A 22,629-nucleotide genomic window follows, 5' to 3' on the forward strand; every position below is an offset into this window, starting at 1 on the left:
TTGGTCATTATACTAGAATCTTCTCTCCTTTTACTGGTCATCACTTTTTAAAGTTTATGATTTTCCATATTTCTTTCTATTGATGGAAAACTTGGGGTAGGGTTTTTGTCTGTTTTTTTTTTTTTTTTTGCTTTTGTTTATTGAAGGTAGGAGACTCTATACCACAGCTTCATGTGCTTCCACCCCTCAGACTCTGTTATATTCAACTATTTGTGAGATGCACATCTTGAAAACATAGATTAAATACTAATGTGTTGAAATAAATAAGCAGGTATGTGAAGCACTTAAATCCAATGGCTTGGGCTGTCATAAATATTACAGTTTATCAACAGAGTGTTCATTTCGTATAAAGTACTGGACATAGAGGTGTGAGAGACATAAATATGAGTAAATAGAGACAGCAACATGGAAAGAGATGTAAATATGCTTATGATCATTCTACAAAGAGGCATTAAGTACTTTCAATAAAAAATCATAGATTCGAACATTTAGGTGGACTAGGATCCCCATTTAAGGGGCTATCAGAAGGCATACTGGAGAACATGGCATTGATAGTATATTTCAGAGTTGGTCAGGGAAGAGGACAAAACCATAAGCTTCAGACACAGAGGTGGTAAAATATAGAATTTAGTTGGAAAAGAACAAGCTATATCATAAGCATATAATTTTATACACACAGGTGCTTGGGGGCAGTGGGGAAAAAAGACTAAAAGTGGAGTATGGAGCTGCAGTGTAGACAACTGAATGCCAGGGTGACTTATCTAATGGACAACAGAAAGCCACGAGTAGTTAATAAGCAAGAGCATGATACGAATCGGTCAGCAGGGATGAACATTAATCTGGCAGGAGGATAGATGTTGAATCCTGAGATAGTGGGGAAAAATGCCACAGCAGGTGTCATGAGACAGTCTCCCCTTCCAGCTTGTCCACACTACCCAGATGTGTGAGGCTTAGTGAGTCATTTGACACCCTCTTGACCACACTGATCTCTTGGTAAAATAAAGGTTGAGAACTTGGCTTTTGATACCTATTCCAGCTCTCAGATAGCAAAGGTCTGGATATCGTAATGAGGAAAACATGAGAAATATGGAGACTCTTTAGTATGTAGTAATAACGTTTGCAAAAATAAATGGGAGGGATGAATTATGGTGATTGGAGTACTTGTAGAAAATATTTTTGTGATTTAAGGGAACTTTCAGAGGAAGAAACAAGTAGGAGAAGTTATATTTTAAGATGATTCTAAGTTTCTGATTTTGTGTTTTACAGGAGGATACAGATGACTTTCAGAAGTGGAAAAACTGGGCTAAAGAGCTGTTTTTAACAACAGGACTGTTATATCAGCATGGACTACTGGGAGGTGTTAAAGTAGTGATGCCTAATGTGTGTGTGTGTGTGTGTGTTAGTCACTCAGTCATTTCCAACTCTTTGCAATCCCATGGACTCTAACCCACTAGGCTCCTATGTCCATGGAATTCTCCAGGCAAGAATACTGGAGTGGGTTGCCATTTCCTACTCCAGATCATCTTCTGAATGCAGGGATCAAACCAGTGTCTCTTGCGTCTCCTGTGTTGCAGATTCTTTACTGTCTGGGCCATCGGGGAAGCCCAGATGACTAATGCAGTGATGGTAAATTAGCAGTTAGAAATGCAAGTCTAATACCACAAAAGAAAAATGTAAGAAATTTAAGAATCAACTTTATAAAAGTGATGTTGAACTATAAAAGTGATATGTAGTTTGGAAGATAGTGAGGAAATACATAGAAAATGCAGCATAAAGTCAACCCCTAAAGGAACACTTATTAGCAGTTCAGATGCTTTCGGCAAAATATAAGAGGTGGAGAAATGAGAGATAATAACATGAATAATTTGTTTACTGATCAACAAATGTTCGAGGGGTACTTATTGAAAGAACCTGAACTGATACTTCAGAAAGAAAAATTAAATTCCACCCTCAAATCTGACAGAAATATGGTATGTACTATCTTTAAAAAATTTTTTTTTCATTAATTATGTACATCTGTTAAGAGTTGTAGATAAAAGGCTTGAGAATTCTGAGAGAAGATGTGTTACTTTCTACTTGGAGACACATGGGAATATTACTTTACATAGTAATTGGCATTTCTTCTAGACCTTAAAGATGGATAAAATATTTATATGTTGAGAATATCGTAGAGGCAATCCTGGATGGAAGCCGATACTGGTGGTGGTTCTACAGCACTGGAGATGCTTGTAGAAAGCCTAAAGCACGATCTGATGGAGCTCTGGGGAGCATTCTATGACTATCTATGTGGCATATTTTCCATTCCAGTCTTATATCCAAGGTTTCTTAGGGACTAGAAATGCATAAGACCTATAGCAAGTAGAGATTTACTTACTAACTTCATGCTCACATAGCACAGTTATCCATCATTCATGCAATAAAATTTTTAATCATAAACTGTGTGATAGACACTGTTCAAGGAACCAAATATCATTCAGAGGCTCACATGCTGAAATGGTGAGAAGACGCAGCCATCAGGCGTGGAGTTTCACACCCTTGTCTTCAATTTAATATAAATCGCTTCTTATTTGTAACTGCATTTACCTGAACACCCATGAGTCTTGACCTTGTGAATGCCTTTTACTTTCTTTAATTATTTTTAGTTTGTTAGCCTTACATCTTGGAAAATATGTAGTTTTCAGAGTGGATACAATTCAGGCTCGTAATACTGGAGGAAATACACTTAGATTACTATATAGGGCACTTAATGGGAGACTGCTGTGCTTTTGCTCCCCAAGGGCAGCCATATACATGAGAGCAGTGGTGTGTGTGCTGGGGTGTGGGGAGGAGGGAGTCCAAATGTTATTTAAAGGATGCATGTAGGTCTTAATGCACAAAAACATCACCTCCATAGTTCAGTCACCATATCTGACATCTCTACGGCTCATCACCCTTTTTCTAATATACTAAAACCTTTGTGAAAATGCAAATGATGCTAACCACTGAAAACATTTCCTAAAGAACGTCTTAAACAGAGACCTGAGTGAATTTGTCAAATCACATGGATGTTGTCACAGGAAAGGGGGAGGGGTGGTTTAGGAAATAACTGGACTATAGGTTTTGCAGAGGAAGACATGCAGGGGACGCTAGGAGGTAGCATGAGAATACCCTGTGGGGTGGTTTGAGAAAGAGAGGTACTGCTAAGATACAGGATCCTCTGCAATTAGCAGAGACCCAAAATAACACTGGCCAGAGAGAGAGAGAACTTGCTTTCTTTCTCCCTGAATGGCATAGAGAGAAACAGCTGGGGCTAGTGTTGTGGGCTGGCTTCCTAAGAGATCCAGGCTCCTTCCCCCTTGTTGCTCCCCATGCCTAGAATGTTGTCTTCCCTCTAAGCCTCACCTGCTGAGAATTCTCAAGAATTAGCTTCCATGTGCTCTCAAACAATTTTGCTCTCCTCCACTCCACTGCCGCTCTACCTGGTAACCATTACATCCTTCCATCTGATAGGTGGTAACGCTGGCACTCAGGTACCTTGCAGGCTCTCACAGGTTCTATCACTCGCTAGTGGTTTATTTTGATAAGTCTACAGGGTTATCTATGGCTCAGTGGGAAAGCATGTTTTCCCTCTTTCATTACACGATGGTCTAGAGTTCCTGAAATAAGACTGTTCATACTTCATTGTTCTGTAATTATCTTAGAAAAATAAGACAATCATTTCAGCTTTAATATACAGTTTCTGCTCTCCATTGCCCTAGATATGCATCTGGGAGAACTAGGCTCCAAGGCACATCTGGGAGATGGCAATCAAGCTGTATTCAGAATATTTCTCCTCTGTTATAATGAGATATTTATTATTATAAGCTCATTGACCTAGGATCCTCTTTCCCCAAAACAAGATCTCTTATCCTCACCTCTCACTCTATATACATTTGTTTGGAGGTGCCCTCTTAGCTTAGCAGATATGCTCAGATCATTGATCGTTAAAGTGGGGATTAAGTGCGCATAGCACTGGATATGGGTTGGGGCAAAACATTTTGAAAACCATGACACATGAGAACTAAACAACGAATTCTTTCCCTGGGATCCCTCCATAGCATGAAGTATGCCATCAAAACAGCAAGCGTCTCTGAAATTATGACATTTGTACTGCTCGAATTAGCCAACTGTTGAGTATAGCATCCCACTTGAGGGTTGAGTGTATCTGACTAAAGCTTCTGTTATGACTCTAAAGTGAATTTAATCTCCCATGTTGTAAATGACAGTGACAGTAAATGCTGAAACACAAAAATAGAGGTTTTATGACCCAGCAATTGTGCTCACTGCTGTTTACCCAAATGAATTGAAAACTTATGTCCAAAACTCTGCACATGGGTGTTTATATCAGTTTTATACACAATTGCCAAAACTTCCAAGCAACCCAGATGTTCTACAGTAGGTGAATTGATAAATAAATCGTGGTACATCCAGACAATGGAATATTCAGTTCAGTTCAGTTGCTCAGTTGTGTCCGACTCTTTGCAACCCCGTGAATCGCAGCAGGCCAGGCCTCCCTGTCCATCACCAACACCCGGAATTTACCCAAACTCATGTCCATCGAGTCGGTGATGCCATTCAGCCATCTCATCCTCTGTTGTCCCCTTCTCCTCCTGCCCCCAATCCCTCCCAGCATCAGGGTCTTTTCCAATGAGTAAACTCTTCGCATCAGGTGGCCAAGTATTGGAGTTTCAGCATCAGTCCTGGGCGATCTCCCAGGACTGATCTCCTTTAGGATGGACTGGTTGAATCTCCTTGCAGTCCAAAGGACTCTCAAGAGTCTTCTCCAACACCACAGTTCAAAAGCATCAATTCTTCGGCGCTCAGCTTTCTTCACAGTCCAACTCTCACATCCATACATGACCACTGGAAAAACCATAGCCTGGACTAGACAGACCTTTGTTGGCAAAGCAATGTCTCTGCTTTTGAATATGCTATCTAGGTTGGTCATAACTTTCCTTCCAAGGAGTAAGCATCTTTTAATTTCATGGCTGCAATCACCATCTGCAGTGATTTTGGAGCCCCCCAAAAATAAAGTCTGACACTCGTTCCACTGTTTCCCCATCTATTTCCCATGAAGTGATCAGCATTAAAAAGAAATGATCTATTAAGCCCCAAAAAGACATGGAGGAAACTTAAATGCACTTACTAATGAAAGAAGGCAATCTGAACAAGTTCCAAACAGTATAATTCCAAATATATGACATTCTGGAAAAGGCAAAGCTACAGAGAAAGTAACAAGTTCAATGGTTGCCAGGAGTTTGGGAAGGGAGGAGTGAACATGTGGAATACAGAGGATGTTTAGGGGAGTGAGTCTCCTGAATGATTCTATAATAGTGGATACATGTCATTAGACATTTGTCAAAACCCACAGAATGTGACAAGTGACCCCTGAAGTAAAGTGTGAACTTTGGGTGATGATACTGTGTCAGTGTACATTCACCGACTCTGACAAATGTATTGCTGTGATGCGGGATATTGATCGTAGGATGATGCAGTGTGGGGGCAGAGTGCAGACGCCAACTCTCTGTACTCCCTGCTCTATCTGGATGTGAACCTAAAATTGCCTTAAACATTTTTTTTTTAAAGCAGGAGGGAACCTGGAATTTTCATGAGACAAATATTAACATGCTCAACGTAATCTGTATCCCATTCAAATAAGTGCAAGCCCAATAGTCCACCTGTAAAAATTTCTGTTTCCAAATTCATGATGAATCCAAGTATTTTGTCAATAATAATTATACTAGTATACTATAATTATACTAATTATAAAATAATATAAAATGTTACATAAATATAGAATATATTTTATTATGTTATATAGTATTATTTTATATATAATATAGAAAATATATTTTATATAATATAAAATATAATATAGTATATTATACTAATATAAAATATTTGTTAAAAAAACTCCTGAATAATTTTTTAAAAAGCTTCACAAGCCTTCTTTCTTTGGAATTAGAGGATTAGATCCCATATGTTTAAAACCTGAGACACCAGATACTAATAAAAGTCTGGATGAGCTCCATATCAACAGTTCTCTGCCCTCAAAGAATACAGAGGAGATAGATGTCAGCAGTTGATATGTGTAAATATATGCCAGCTACTTGGAATGTATTATTTCACTGTAATCTCTAGAACAGCTTTTATACAGATATAATCATTCCCACTTTAGTAATAGTTTGCATGAGGCAGGGTCAGCATTCAATCTTACAAGCATGTCTTGCTTTGGAGCCCCTAATTCTCCAGGTACCCAAACTCCTAGGTAAGAATATCAGTTCTCCCAGGTGATTTGCTCAGAATTACATGAGAAAATTTAACAACTGGGCTAGAGGCCTTGAATAGGAGGAAACGCGGAAGACATAGTCCAATGAATGAGAAGTAGGAAAGGAGAGTAGAAAAGTTGGAGTAGCCTAAGGCAGCTAATATTGGGGTTAAAAGAATCCCCAGGAAGAGCACTGCATATCCATGATGGGATGGGAAAGGCAGCCGTTTTTTAAATCAGGATGAGAAGATTAGAGGAGGATAAGGAAAGGATGGCTACAGAGGTTAATAAAATTAAGATGGACCTCACGTGGAGGCACCCAGCAACTGTGGGCCCGTGGTGGAAAGTGGGGAGTGATGGTGAGGGCAAATCAGAAGAAGAGAGTTAAATTTTATTATTACTTCTGGATCCCAGCTCGAACCAGCTTGAAATTGACCTCATTCTCACCATTCCGTGTCCTAATGTGGGGACTAGCATCACTAATGTAAAATCTACCAAGCTTGCCTTTGAGACTTTGCATCTGAAATATTGAGGTGACCCTGACATTGGAATCCTGGTCACATGCCCAATGTTAAGGTCAGCATCTTCCCAATATGCCACATCCCTGCCATGGAGTAGGAAGAAGAAATAATAATAATTTCTAGGAATTGTTAGTGATCTCAAACCCAGCTAACATTTTCTTGCCTTTTTCTCCCCTTCCTCCAGATGATGAGACATATTTCTGGCTCCCAGGTGTGTCTTCCACTGATAAGAGTTGTGTGAAGCTGCGGTGATGCTCAAGCCTAGCTGCATTATTAGACTCACCTGGGCAGTTTTTAGAACTAAAAAGTCTGGGCCTAAGCCCAGTAAAACCGAACCAGAACTGTGGGGACAGGAAGGGCCTGGGCAATGGTAGGTTTCAAACCCTCCCACGGGGGTTCTAAAGTGCAGCAAGGGCTTAGAACTAATGAGAGCATCTTGCTCTCTGAACTGCATAGTCAAAGAAACAAAGGATGAGATGTTATGTATTGAATCCTCAAGCAAGTTTTATATTCTTATATGTGAGCTAGGACCTCTGCTGTGAGATAATTTGTCAATAAAACTATCGTCAAGATTTTAAACATTGAGATTTCTTACTTTCAACACAAAGAATAGCATGTGTCTATATCAAAGTACCAACAGGAATTTGGATTTAAACAGATCTGGCATTTTTCCTTTGTATCTTTTTTTTCTTTTTGTCAATTCGTTATCATCTTTTCCAAGAAAAAGAGCAAGAAGTGAGCATCTCCTTTGGTTAATCACTTGAATGTGAATGCCAATAATTCCATTCTAAACAATCCAGGCACAACAGTAGAGTCTGCTAAGAAGAAAAATTAAATATATGAAATTCACAAGAACAGCTGCCAGACACTGAATCTCTAAAATAACTTCAGGGTATAGAGGGTCATGGGCTTCCCAGGTTATGCTAGTGGTAAAGCACCTGCCTGCCAAGGCAGGAGATATAAGAGACTCAGGTTTGATCCCTGGGTCAGGAAGATCCCCTGAAAGAGGGCATGGCAAACCACTCCAGTAATTCTTGCCTGGAGAATCCCATGAACAGAGGAGCCTGGTCGGGTATGGCCCATAGGGTCACAAAGAGTCGGATACTACTGAAGCGATTCACCACGCACACAATAGAGGGGTCACTTATATCTGAAGTGCGACTAGCAACACCAAGAAGCTACAGGATCCTGACAAGTGCTGCGACAAGAGAACATAACGTGATGAAAAACCTGCAAAGAATTCCTTGTTTCCTAGAAATACGAGATCTTGTTAAGAATTTAAAAACTATTAATTTTTAAAAGGGGATTGTTTTTCAGGACTCTCTCTCTTAGGACTAAAGCATCCTTCAATTGGATAAGAGGAAAAGAAACATTAAATCTCAGCATTTGATGGCACGAGCTGAGGATATTTCATTAGATACAGACTGAGATGCTCCCGGGGCACGCTGCTGCAGGGATGCTGGGGACGTACAGTCATTTGTGCCAATGTGCACTTCTGGTAAGACACACATGTGTGACCTTCAGATTTTCAACCTGCCTGAGGCTTGCAGACTGCCTTTGGTGTTGTTGACTTTCCTCTCTCTCTCTCGAGATTGCAAGAAATTTCCATTGTTTCTAAGTAACTTGCTGTTTTTCACAATCTATATTTTCCATTTTTATACACATACAGGTAACTGTATCCAGGACAGAATAAAATCCTGAAATCTCCCCTTCTTTGTGAAGATTTAAAAAAAATTAAGCTCTTAAACTGACTAAACATGTTTACAAGACTCTAGTGGTTATTGCCACCAGTAACTCTCGTATATACTTGCCTGTGTTCTTTATTCCTAAGAACGACATCCCCTTGCTTGATAAAAAGGCAGGGCAAGTAGACGCTTTTGTAGCAGGGAAGAGCTTTAAGGCTCATGAATTTTAGACTCCGTTAAGGTTGGCTTGGGCTTCCCTGGAGACTCAGTGGTAAAGAGCCCGTCTGCCAATGCAGGAGCCACAGGTTCGATCCCTGGGTTGGAAAGATCCTCTGGAGAAGGAAATGGCAACCCACACCAGTATTCTTGTCTGGGAAATCCCATGGACAGAGAAGCCTGGTGGGTTATAGCCCATGGGGTTGCAAAAGAGTTGGACACAACCTAGCCACTAAACTAGGCTTGCAAAGATCCTACGTCACATCTAAAAGCATTTGCAGAATCTTGGTCTTCCTTGTAAAATGCCAGACAGGGAAACATCAGCCTCCAAAAGATGTGTTTTTCTGTTTATTTGCTGATGATTGTGTGGTAGGAAATTAAAACAAGCTATCAGATATTGAAAGAATTGATATATGAAATGTATTAACATTATGCATACAGAACGAAGGGTAGCTGAGACAGTAAAGAATCTGCCTGCAAGGCGAGAGATCCAAGTTTGATCCCTGGGTCAGCAAGATCCCCTGGAGGAGGGCATAGCAACCCACTCCAGTATTCTGGCCTGGAAAATTCCTGTGGAAAGAGGAGCCTGGAGGGCTACAGTCCCTGGGGTTGCAAAGAGTCAGACACGACTGAATAACTAACATTTTCACTTCACAGAGCAATCAGTTTGAACATTTTCTAGAGGATGGAAAAAATCATAAACCCACCATATAGATTCAATAAACAGAGCTGGGTTCCAGTCTTATTTCTATATATCCTTAGTGTGCAATATTCAGTAATATCCAAAATATCTCCAAGCCTCGGGGTCTCACCTGTAGTATAGACATAATACTTCCTACCTCACAGAAAGCTCAGAAGGATTAGATGGGAAAAGGTTTATGACACACCTACCAAGGTATCTGGAATATATGATAGAAAGGAGTTAATAAATGTCAATTACCAACCCCTTCTCCTTTGTCCTTAGAAATGTAGTAAAAGTAGTATGACTACCCAAGACTTCAGAGGAGGTGAATTCTGATGCTAGATGTTACAGTTCATTATACTTTTCTTTTGGATCCTGAAAAAGTGCAGGGTGGAGCTAGCTCTTTGAGTCTGAAAAGTAAAATAAGATCCCTGTAAGGAACTGGGTGTGTAGGCTGGTGTTGCTGGATTGCTGTTACCTGGGTTCATGATAACTATCTAGGAGTGTGCCTCTGTAGCCTTGAAAGTGTCCAGCAGCAAAACACAATTCCCTGTGCAGAAGCACCAGGAGACCGTGTACCTTTCATAAATGTTCTGAAATTCTGATCGCAGTAGTATCACAGAGATTCACGGTAAATTACAAAATAAGTGCGTGATCGCAGTGCATTTTTAAATGAAAGTGGGGGTGTGTGAAATCATGATAGGCATCTTCTTTCTGAATTTCTTATTGCCATGTCTTTAGTGAGAGAAGAGACATAATCAAAAGTAGATTAGGAGCACACAGCCCAGAAGTTGGTCAGGATAATGTGCCTTTAAAAGGTGAAGATCATGTCACCTTCTCCGTTTTAGCCTCTATTACACTCAGGAAGACGAAGATAAGCATGTTCCTATTTAATACAGCAGCCACAAAATCAATACAGAGAAACTGTTAATACTTAGTGCAAATGCCACTTGAAGCAAATACCCTCAAGAAAAAGAGACTTTCAGAGTCAGAAGGGACTTTGAAAATAATCTTGCCCAACTGTATCATTTTACAGGTGAGGAAAATGAAGCCCTAAGATGTAGAGATGACATGGTGGTCACTTTCAAAGCCTTGAACTCAGGTCTTTGACACCACAGTGGTTCTCTTACTATCATCTGTATGATTGGGTCTAAGAGTGTGAGTTGAAAGCATTTAAGTATAGCTACAATTTCCACTGTCTACGATAATCCATTAAAAACTCACAAAATAAGGAAAAGGTGATCTTCACCAAGGAAAATATTTTTATTCTAATTGAAAGTGTGTCTATTTCATCATCTGTAATTCTGCACCAACTGATAAGACTTGAAGGGTAGAAGAGAGTGATGGATAGGTTTTTCACATGGGGTTTAAGTGGAAGTGGTTTGATATAAAAAAAACTATTTCATTTTCTGATGAGGTTTATAAAATTTGGCCACCATGCCCATTTCCCTAAAAGTACTGCCTTTGGATTACACAACCTGGAGGTCAAGAATAATGAACGCTTCAGAGTCCTTTTCCTTCTTTGTCCAACTTCCGTTCAAATTTGTCCTCTTGAAAAAAAGGCCCTACAAAGTCTCATCCAGGCCTAAGAAAGCTCTGTATTAGGTTGGAGGGAAAACAAGGCAAAATAATATACACAGCAACCCTGACAGCAGAGCTGAGAGCCCGTCTCTCTGTGCTTTCCCTGGCTGCCCTGTCAAGATCTTGATGCCTGGTGAAGAATAGATTGCATGCATGCTGCAGAAGATAAAAATGATCTCTCTTGGCCCTTTACCAGCCACAGATGTCATGGCCTTGACCTTAAATATCTTATTCTAGCCCCAGTTGGCTGAAATGCTCAAAGACAAAATACTCCGTGTCACTCCGCCTCAGTGTGGTGAGAGGCGCCCAGGGCCTGGGACTGTGTTCATATTTGGTGATGCCTTCCTGCATCACTAAAGCAATCAGATGGATCCAGCCTGAGAAGACAATCGGGGCTGGACAGAAGCCGAGAGGGCAAACAGATGGGTAATAATCCCCTCTTTTATCATTCGTGCCTACGGAGAATTATTCAGCGGAATTGAATTCTCTGATGAACAGAGCCCCACACGGCTTTATGCAGTTAAAATTATGGGATTTTTTTTTTTCCTTTCTATTTGCTTCTGTGCTTTGAGAGAGATGGTAAGATGATACTCTTATTCATAATACTAGTGAGTATTTGCAGAATAAAAAGGGATCCACTGATGTTTGTGGCATTCAATAGTGTGATGCCAGAGAGTAGGAACTCCATTCAACCAGAGCCCCCCAACATGGGTCAGGATACATGCAGGACACCTGTCAACACCCTCTGTGAGTTCCCAGGGCCTGGGGTGAACAGGGCCTGGGAAAAGAGAGGGGATATCTGCTATTTAGAATTGATTCTGGATATCAGAGTGATCCAAAGGGCCAAGCAGATAACAGTCCCCCATCTCATAAATTTTGAAATAATTCATTAATCTGTGACTTAGAAGGGCTTCCCTGGTGGCTCAAATGGTAATGAATCCAAAGCTTCAGTCAACTGCCTTGGGAAAAAGAAGTCCCCCGTAACCCAGGATTGGGCAGGTAGAGAGGCATTTGCTGCAGTGGAAAGGCCGCTGGTACTTTCCTGTTGTACGTGCCCTCCCACACTCTCAGTCCACTCCAAGGCTCCATGAGTTTCCTGTGGGCCAGCAGGGATGAGGGGTAAACTCCCAGGCTACTCACGACTGCAGGGCACCCCAACCAGCTGCTGCTCTCATCTTGTTGACTGTAGCTTTCATGGGCTGGTGTTCCCCAGAAATGTAGCAGGAAAGGTGTTTGGAGCTCAGGCTCTGAAACTGACTAGATGTGGAAGAAATTCTTTCAGACTCGATTACCTTTGTTTTCTTTTGGGGCTGCCGAACAACAGGGGTTAGAAAATACTGGGCTAATATCTTATGTTATTGCATACCTGGGTGGAAAATCTATTTCTCAAAGATTATTTTTATACAAAATAGAAAAACAAATAACAGTAACAGTTACTATTTATTGAGTTAAAAGAGCTTCACGACCCAGACAATCACAATGGTGTGATCACTCACCTAGAGCCAGACATCCTGGAATGTGAAGTCAAGTGGGCCTTAGAAAGCATCACTATGAACAAAGTTAGTGGAGGTGATGGAATTCCAGTTGAGTTATTCCAAATCCTGAAAGATGATGCTGTGAAAGTGCTGCACTCAACATGCCAGCAAATTTGGAAAACTCAGCAGCGGCCACAGGACTGGAAAAGGTCAGTTTTCATTCCAATCCCAAAGAAAGGCAATGCCAAAGAATGCTCAAACTACCGCACAATTGCACTCATCTCATACGCTAGTAAAGTAATGCTCAAAATTCTCCAAGCCAGGCTTCAGCAGTACATGAACCATGAACTTCCAGATGTTCAAGCTGGTTTTAGAAAAGGCAGAAGAACCAGAGATCAAATTACCAACATCCACTGGATCATCAAAAAAGCAAGAGAGTTCCAGAAAAACATCTACTTCTGCTTTATTGTCTATGCCAATGCCTTTGACTGTGTGGATCACAATAAACTGAGGAAAATTCTGAAAGAGATGGGAATACCAGACCACTTGACCTGCCTCTTGAGAAACCTATATGCAGGTCAGGAAGCAATAGCTAGAATTGGAAATGGAACAACACACTGGTTCCAAATAGGAACAGCCTTGACGTCAAGGCTGTATGTTGCCACCCTGCCTATTTAACTTATATGCAGATTATATCATGAGAAACACTGGGCTGGAAGAAGCACAAGCTGGAATCAAGATTGCCGAGAGAAATATCAATAACCTCAGATATGCAGATGACACCACCCTTATGGCAGAAAGTGAAGAGGAACTCAAAAGCCTCTTGATGAAAGTGAAAGAGGAGAGTGAAAAAGTTGGCTTAAAGCTCAACATTCAGAAAACGAAGATCATGGCATCTGGTCCCATCACTTCATGGGAAACAGATGGGGAAACAGTGGAAACAGTGTCAGACTTTATTTTTCTGGGCTCCAAAATCACTGCAGATGGTGACTGCAGCCATGAAATTAAAAGATGCTTACTCCTTGGAAGGAAAGTTCTGACCAACCGAGATAGCATATTGAAAAGCAGAGATATTACCTTGCCAACAAAGGTCCGTCTAGTCAAGGCTATGGTTTTTCCAGTGGTCATGTATAGATGTGAGAGCTGGACTGTGAAGAAAGCTGAGTGCCACAGAATTGATGTTTTTGAACTGTGGTGTTGGAGAAGACTCTTGAGAGTCCCTTGGACTGCAAGGACATCCAACCAGTCCATCCTAAAGGTGATCAGTCCTGAGTGTTCATTGGAAGGACTGATGCTGAAGCTGAAACTCCAATACTTTGGCCACCTGATGCGAAGAGTTGACTCATTGGAAAAGACCCTGATGCTGTGAAGGATTGGGGACAGGAGGAGAAGGGGACGACAGAGAATGAGATGGCTGGATGGCATCACTGACTCGATGGAGGTGAGTTTGAGTGAACTCCGGGAGTTGGTGATGGACAGGGAAGCCTGGCATTCTGCGATTCATGGGGTCGCAAAGAGTCAGACACGACTGAGTGACTTAACTAAACTGAACCAAAGGACGCTTGTGTGTGTACACTTACAGTATGTATGTAGATATATATCTTTAGAAGTGACTTCCTTAATACAATTAGTAAACTTTGGAGCCTAGTACTGTCTGATTCCAACTCTCAAGGACCTTCTACAAAACTAAGCTACCTTATCTCTTGCACTCAGTTACAACTGATTTGACACTGCCTTAACCTCTTAACTCTTACAATATTTCCTTAAATACATTACAAACAACTTGAGAGCAGGACCCCCATTCTGTATTTTTTTTCCCCAAAAAAACAAATAGGAGTCTAGAGAATGGTTTCTTCAGACCACTACCAGACTCCTTGTGATGAAAGGCTGTTGTATACATCTCGTGATTATGGGACACTCCGATGAGACCTCAGGACCTCATTTAACTCAAAAGACATGGTGGGAAGAGTTGGGATCAGATTACTGAGGGCTTGCACGCCATTTGTGGCATAGGTGCTGCTCACTGGATACCCATGGGCCCCTACATTTACTATCCTCCTGCTTGGCTGCATTTGGGACATAGGACTAGTTCTGAGGAATGGGCTATGTGTGAGCAGAAAGAACATGCATCTGGGACACAGCACTTAAGAGTAAATGAAGACCCAATTTCATTCTTCTTATGGTTGAGTAATATTCCATCTTCTATCACACACACACACACACACACTATATATATATATATATACACACACACACACACACACACACACACAAATATATATATATATATACACACACACCACATCTTCTTTATCCATTCACCTGTCAGGGGACATTTATTTAGATTGTTTCTTTGTTCTGGCTATTGTAAACAGTGCTGCAATGAACACTGGGGCACATGGATCATTTTGAATTATTGTTTTCTCAGTTTATATGCCCAGTAGTGGGATTGCTGGGTCACGTGGTAGTTCTATTTTTAATTCTTTAAGGAACCTCCATAGAGTTCCATAGTGGCTCTATGAATTTACATTCCTACCAACAGTACAAGAGAGTTCCCTTTTCTCCACATCCTCTCCAGCATTTATTGTTTGTAGATTTTTTGATGATGGTCATTCTGACTGGTATGAGGTGATACCTCATTGTACTTTCAACTTGCATTTCTCTAGTAATTAGTGATGTTGAGCATCTCTTCATACACCTCTTGGCCTTCCATATGTCTTCTTTGGAGAAAAGTCTACTTAGGTCTTCCACCCACTTATTGATTGCGTTGTTTTATGAGATTGAGCTGCATGAGCTGTTGGTATTTGCAGAGATGTGGATAGACCTAGAGTCTGTCATACAGAGTGAAGTAAGTCAAAAAGAGAAAAATGCTGTATATTATTGTATATATGTGTAATCTTTAAAAAGTGATACTGATAAACACATTTGCATGGCAGGATAGAGATGCAGATGTAGAGAATGGACATGTTGACATCCAGGTGGGGGAGTCGAAGTGGGAGATTAGGATTGACGTAAATACACTACCATCTGTGAAACAGATAGCTAGTGGGAACCTGCAGCATAGCATAGGAGCTCAGCTTGGGGCTCTGTGATGACCTAGATGGGTGGCATGGTCAGGGGGTGGGTGGAGGGAGGCTCAAGAGGGAGGGGATATATATGCATATAGCTGATTCACTTTGTTGTTCAGCAGAAGCTAACACAACATTAGAAAGCAATTATACTCCAATAAAAAAAAAAGAGTAAATGAAGAGTTAAGGTTCCTTCTCCATTCTTCTGTTTCCTTATCATGGTGACATGAGATGTAGCGTCGCAAGATAAACAGAGCCTGCATTTCTCAGCAATTAGATGGATGAGAACTCTCATCAGACTTTGCTACTGAAAGAAATACACTTTTGTTTTCCTAAACCACTGAGCTATAGGGGCTTACATATTACTACTGCAAACCCTACCCTTTTAAATTTATAAACCATGCCATAAGATTTTGGGCTTTAATGGAGTTGGAACATTAGAGGCTTTCTTACAAGGAAGCAGCAATTGAAAGTATCTTAACTATCAAATTAGCTCTTTTTAAAGTCATTTCCTTGTATTTTCTTTCCTATTGGCATTTTCCCAAGGTCACTTACTTTTCACTCATTCATTCAACAACTGATTGTTAATCATCTTATTTATCCACGAGGATATGTCTTGTATGGGACAGAGGTATCATAATTCAGAGGTGATGATCTGGTTATTTATTAAGTACAGAAATAAAGTATATTATGTGCCAGACATTGTTCTGGTGCTTCTCAAATATTTACTTATTTAATCCTCATAGCAATGCTAGAATGTACTATTATCCTCATTTTGTATATTAAGGAAACTGGAACCCACAGAGATTAAGTAACTTGCCCAAGGTCACAGAGCTGGTATTGGGAAAAATAGGACTTGAACCCAGGTAGTCTTCCTCCAGAGTCTGGGCTCTGATCCACCAAGCTATGAATGAGTGCAGAAGATGGAGTCCTAACCAGCCATGATGGCCAACTTGGTCCTCCTGCCCCCAGATCTGCCTCATGGGCCTTATTGAAGCTGAAAATGCTCTCATTTTAATGCATCACAAATGTCATCCTGGGGGTTAGGTTAAGATCAGGAAGTTCTCAGAAAAACGCTGAGAGAACTAACAGGGAACTGACCCCATCTCTCTATTCCCTTAATATTTTCTTTGCATTTCTATTAAGCCACTGCTCATACCACATCTTTATTTATTTGCTTAGTTATACATAAGTTTTATTCATCTTGGTATACTTACAGCACTTACATCACCACACAAATACGCAGAGTAAATGTCTGACAGATGATGTAAATAAAAGAATGAATCATACAACCCAAGCTGTATCTACAGCTGAAATTTTAACATCTTTGGATATTTCTGATGAAATGGTGGGGTAGACAATCCAACAGCTAATAAATTCTCTTTCTGTCTTATTATCAATCCTGATTATATAACACTTTGAACAACTATTAACAATTATTGTTCCAACTGCGGAGTAATATTTTGCTATTCTGGTTCTGAGAAAATAATAATAAAGGGCATTTACTGATTATCTACTCTGAGTCAGATAGTTGCTATGGACTAAATGTTTGTATCCACCCAATTCATAGGTAGATTTCCAAAGTGATGGAATTCCAGGTGGAAAATTTGGGAGATAATTAAGTATAAGGGTATATTGCCCTTGACTACTAGTCAAGGATTAGTACCTTAATAGATCCCTGGGTTGGGAAGATGCCCTGGAGAAGGGAACGGCTACCCACTCCAGTGTTCTGGCCTGGAGAATTCCATGGACTCTATAGTCTATGGGGTTGCAAAGAGTCAGACATAACTGAGCGACTTTTACTCATGTTCAGTACCTTAAAAAGAAAAAACGTGAGAGAGATGATTTGTCTTGAACATGATTGACTCATTCCCCCAGAATAATGCACATGCAAAATGACACAGAAGCTTTTGCATAAACTTCAGAGGCTCAGGGACCTCTCCCTTCTAAAAACCCCTGCTGTATTGATAGCCATCTCAGAGGACAGAGGCCTCTGCTCCACCCTCCACAGTGTTAATGACAGCAAATGGGCTGTCTAGATGGAAAGGCACAAATGTGAAGGTAGGTTTTTGGTCATTGCTGAGCCTCTTGTTTCATTCCCTCAGGCTTATCTTTATCTTGTATTTCCACACCTCATCTTGATTCTCACGGTCTTTTGCTGTTTGCAAGCCCTTCTCACTCAGAAACAGGAGCAAAACACAAAATGTACGTGTAAAGAAACGCTCCGCTTCCCTTCCGAGCGGCATCGGTGTCTGAACCTTGGGAAATGGGTGGTGTTACCACACAGTCAGGCAGAGTTTCCAACGGCAACTGAAAGGAGAATAGCAGGAAACCAGTTCCACAGCTGACAGCAGAATGCTTTTCCATATGTAAAGCTGTCTTAAACCCACAAGAGACACTGAGAATAAACTTTCTGCTCTCTTTTCTTTCTGCTTAATACCAAGTGGGTCAGGGAGAAGCGCCGGACGCTTTTAAAAATGCACTTAGAGTTCTGAATCCAAGCTGTGAGAGGACCCATTGGAGACAACTGTTCTCTCATGGCCTGCTTTGAATAAACAATTCCGGCTCTGTGTGATATTACTTCTTAACCAGATTCTAGCATTGAACTCTTGGCTCGCCATGGTTACTCGCATTTTAAACCAGTGTCCTCCTTTCCTTCCCCTTGGCTAAGATTCCTGCTTACTTGGCAATGGCTCCTTCTCATTTGAACTTTTGCCCTCGTTTAATCTCCACCAAATTTTAGTCTCAAAGAACCTCTCACAGGCACCTTTTGTTACTCTGAGTTTCTTTCTCGTGTGAGAACCAGCTTAGGGAGCTGGTTACTGGAAAACACTCAAGGGCCTGTCTTCGTGCTCTGGGAAGCCGGCAGTGACAGGCTGTTTTGTGTGTGTACTTTGCTTTAAAAAAAAATCAAGGAAGCACAAGATGCAAGCTGTTTGCTGAAAACAAAATGTTTGCTTTCAAAAGCAAGCGAACACACACATATTTTGCATCTGTCCATGTGGCTTCACTCTTGTCCATTCCAGGGCCGCTCCTCTTTATTTCACTGCTGAAGTGATTTCAGATCAAAAGGCAACCCGATGAAGACTTTATTCCCTCCCAACTTCCCATACCAGTTCCAGGTGCTCAACATCTCTGGAACCTACTTTCCTTTCAAAAGAAAAACCAGTATGTCAACCCCTCTTCTCGTTTGATAGTTAGATGATCTGCTTCCTGCTTAAACAGAGCCCATGGTTTACTCAGAACCTCTTGCTTCTTCCTATCGGGGATTCACACCCATGCCTGCACCATAGACACTCTGTTCTGTTCTCTTTGCCCATTCTGGCCAGGCCTACCCACCCAGTCATGGCAGTTTCTTTCCCTGGAACAAACACACCATCTCTCTCTACACTGCTTACCCTGAGCCTCAGAATATATAAGTGTTTTTCAAGAGCCACCAGCCTCACCGACAACCTAGTGTCCACCTGAAGCTGGAACCTACTTTTACAGCCCAATAATTCAGTTTGGGGCTTCCCTGGTGGCTCAATGGTAAGGAATCTGCCACCAATGCAAGAGACTCGGGTTTACTACCTGGGTTGGGAAGATCCCCCTGGAGAAGGAAAGAGCAACCCACTCCAGTATTCTTGCCTGGGAAACCCCATGGACAAAGGAGCCTAGTGGGCTACAGTCCATGGAGTCATAGAGAGTCAGATGGGACTTAGCGACTAAGCAGCAATTCAGTTCTACAAATCCTCCTTTGTATATTGCTGGGTGTTCTAGAACTTCTCTCTCTTCTTTTTCACTCTGCCGCTTTCAGTGATGGTCTTGCCCCCTACTTGACTCAGAAGATAGGAGTCCACGCCCTGGTGAATACTCTGATGCCATCATCCAGTCTCAGATGGTGGGGAAACTTTCTCTTTCAGAAAGTAAATCTGCCTGTCTGTGTGAGCTCCTGATAAAGTCCATCAAGATGCAGAGGAGCTGTGCTCCACATTTTTTTCCACAATCATGACCAGTTCCTATTCTTCTGCCTTCAAACATGCTGAAGTAACTAACAACAGCAGCAAATAATAACAATAACAGCAAATTTCGGAACAAGGTTTCCTGCTCTGTATGTATTTCTTACTAATTTGCAACTTCTTTCCATTCCCAGTCTGCATCTGCCACTTTGATCCCCTCATCCCCTCTCCTCTGCTCTCTTAACCCCTTTGGCTTGTTTTCATCTTTACTGCTTGCCTAAGAATTTTCTTATGAAGGTCATCAATCAACACAAGGAGTTTCCCTTGACTGAAAGTTCCCCATTTCAGCCACCTGCTGTTAATCGGAGGAGTGCATAGGAAGAAGGGAAGGAGGGTTCTCCCCACAAACCACGTAAGTGGGGCTTCCTGAGACTCTGAATGTCTATGAAAGAAATAAACCACATCATACTCTCAAATTGGATACTTTCAAGATGCAGATTTTTAGCTTTACTCGGTACATCCCATCTTAAGGAGGGAGGCCTTGGCAAGACTGGGTGCCATTAAGGATGAATTTATGTATGTCCCCTGAAGTTTGAGAGTGGCCATAAAAATAGATCCTGGAAACTGATGTAAACTGGAAGAATCAGAGGATAAATGACTGGCTGCAGCTGCCATCCATGGCAAGGCAAGGAACAGATAGTGGCTTGGGGAGCAGACTACCCACAGTCTGGCCTGAAAACAAGGCATGACTTTCTTTATAGACCAAGTGATCTTGAGTGGTCTTGATGGAGTGAAACTTTTGAAAATGCCTCTAGGGAAGAAGGGATCCTAACAGGATGGATCCCTGAGGACAAAGGCTGAAAGGATGTAATTCTTGGTCAGTTGGAAAGTATATCACCCACCCATGTTATGAAGCTATGATCTGGAACAATCTCAGTGAACAATAATGCTTGGAGACACTGGTTGAAGAACTCAAAGAAGAAGAAGAAGAAGAAAAGGTGTACATGAAGAAATCAGTATCTAGAAGCTTGCTATTATGGAGAACACACTGGTCATTTACTGTTAGTCAAGACAGAACTACAAAAACAGCAGCTAAATACAGGCTTGAAAGAGGAAGGAAGAAATCTGAAAGTTGAGTTCATGGCTTGGTCCCCACTTCAAGCCAGAGTCATGTGTCTGGCTTCCACTGTTAAAAGACAAGACACTCAAATGAGGCAGGAGACTGGAATTCTGATTTAAACTTGCTGAGAATTCTTTGCTTCCTGAAAGTGAGCAATATGTACCTAAACAGTCTTATAATCCAAAATGATGAGGGAACTAAGGATCACCTCAAACAATTACAGGAAGGAATTAGAGATATGACTATATTAAAGAACATGTTAAAGAACAGAAATTAGAGAAAAATAAAATTAAAGAACAGAATTAGAGAAAAATAAAATTGCTCTCTCTGTGTACTTCTGCTCAATACCCAGTTATACGTTTCCAACCATTTTGATTACTGATGCACTTTTATTTTTGTGACATTGTGATTTATTATAAGAAATACATATTGGGTCTTTGTCCTTTATTCCTGGTACATAGCTCCTAAAACATTAGAATTTCCTAAGTATTGGAAGCTGGAAAGGTATCCTTTGTTATATTAATGAGGAGACTATGGACCCAACCAAATGATAGAGACTTGTCAGGAGAACCAATCACAGAATTAGAGGGTTAGAAATTTTGCCCCACCCCCTGACTCTCCCTCCTTCCCAGGTTGGATCAATCTTCAATTGGCCAAAGATTTATTCAATCTTGCCCGTGTAATAAAACTTCTGTAAAAACCCAAAAGCGTGGCTTCGGAGAGCTTCCAAGTTGCTGAACACACTCAGAGATTTGGGGGGAATGGCAAATCTCTGGCTCAGAGAGCACAGAGCTCAGAGCCCCTTCACCCATTCCTTGCCTATGAACGTCTTCCATTTGACTGTCTCTGAGTTATATCCTTTTATAACAAACTAGTAATCCAGTAAGTGAGGTGTTCTCGGGGTTTTTCCAGCCCCTCTAGCAAATTAATCAAACCTGATGAGGGAATCCCTGGAAATTCTGATCTACAGTGAGTCAGCATGAAACACCGATGACAATCTGTACTTTTGATTGCTATCTGATGTGGGGATGGGGAGGAGGCAGTCTTGGAAGACTGAGCCCTTACCGAAAGGATCTGATGCTCTCTCCATGTAGACACTGCTGGAACTGACTTCAATTACAGGACACCTGGCTGGTGTCTTAAAATTACTTGGTGTAGGAACCCTCCTGCCCCCAACTCTGGAATTGGTGACCAGAACTGTAATTATTAATTGCTGTTTTATTTCAGATTCTTAGAGTTGTAAAGGACAGACTCCACTCAAACAGGCTTAAGGAAAAGAACAGAATGGCTCAGGGAAGTTAAAATTCTCGAGATAGCTTGGATTCGGGAAACATCCAGGACCTCAAAATTATGTAATCAAAGCACCAGCTTTCTCTATTTGAAATCCATTTGTTTCTTGGCTTGGCTTACTTCTGTATGCACGTTCTTTCTCAGTCATAAGCATAATGAATCACGTCATTCTAGCTTGATAAATCTTCCCTAAAATGTGGGTAGCAGAGCACTAAATTTCCATTGAGTTCTTTAACTGGCCCATCTTGGATTATTAGTTAATTTCAGAGCCTTTGGGAACCTAATTGGTGAAATATATGTCCTATGTCCACCCATGTGGTTGGAAAGCCACACATGAGCCATAAAAAAGGGGGGCGGCATTCCAAAGAAAGGAAGAGTATTAAAATCAACAAAGATAACAGGTATTTATTAGAGCACCCTCATTTACAGCCTCTTCTAAGGTATCACTATCCATTTTTTTCCCTCCAATTCTGTCAATTTTTTGTATGTATTTGAGCCTTTCTTGTTAGATCCATATACTGACCCTTTTATTATTTTTTTAAAAAAGTCATTTTTAGTTTCTTATAAAATGTTTTTTCTCTTAGTAAACATTTTCATCTTAAGTACATTTTGTCTGGTATTAGTAGACCTAAAGAATGGAGTGAGGAAATCAAACTACAGAACTTGATGATGCATTAGATTTGGGGAATGTTACTGCATATATTGGCATGATTTCAAGACGTGGGGCTTGGTTGACATGGTAAGGTTATTCACCAAAAATGGGAAAG

The 22,629-nt window shown here is 41.0% G+C and overlaps 1 protein-coding gene across 16 annotated transcripts in view; it reads right to left on the minus strand.

Annotated features, from left to right (window-relative positions):
• The window catches only part of LOC147347678 (uncharacterized), a 302,519-nt gene that overhangs the window by 213,227 nt on the left and 66,663 nt on the right, over positions 1–22,629 (minus strand). For 2 of the 16 annotated variants that reach the window (XR_015152462.1, XM_086370108.1), the window contains one exon: positions 8,632–12,228. The exons of 12 other annotated variants lie outside the window; for them this stretch is intronic. Coding sequence is in view for 2 of the 4 variants with exons in the window: in XM_086370108.1 (XP_086226234.1) it covers positions 12,108–12,228 (121 nt within the window). In the remaining 2 variants the exon portion in view is untranslated. Of the gene's footprint in view, positions 1–8,631; positions 12,229–14,773; positions 17,825–22,629 lie in introns of those variants that run through there. 2 more of the 16 variants (XR_015152463.1, XM_086370110.1) reach the window with 1 other exon arrangement.

Source organism: Bos grunniens, chromosome 23 (genome assembly GCF_055505025.1).
Source record: "Bos grunniens cultivar Pamir isolate PY7600 chromosome 23, Bosgru_T2T1.0, whole genome shotgun sequence".
Lineage (NCBI taxonomy): Eukaryota > Metazoa > Chordata > Mammalia > Artiodactyla > Bovidae > Bos > Bos grunniens.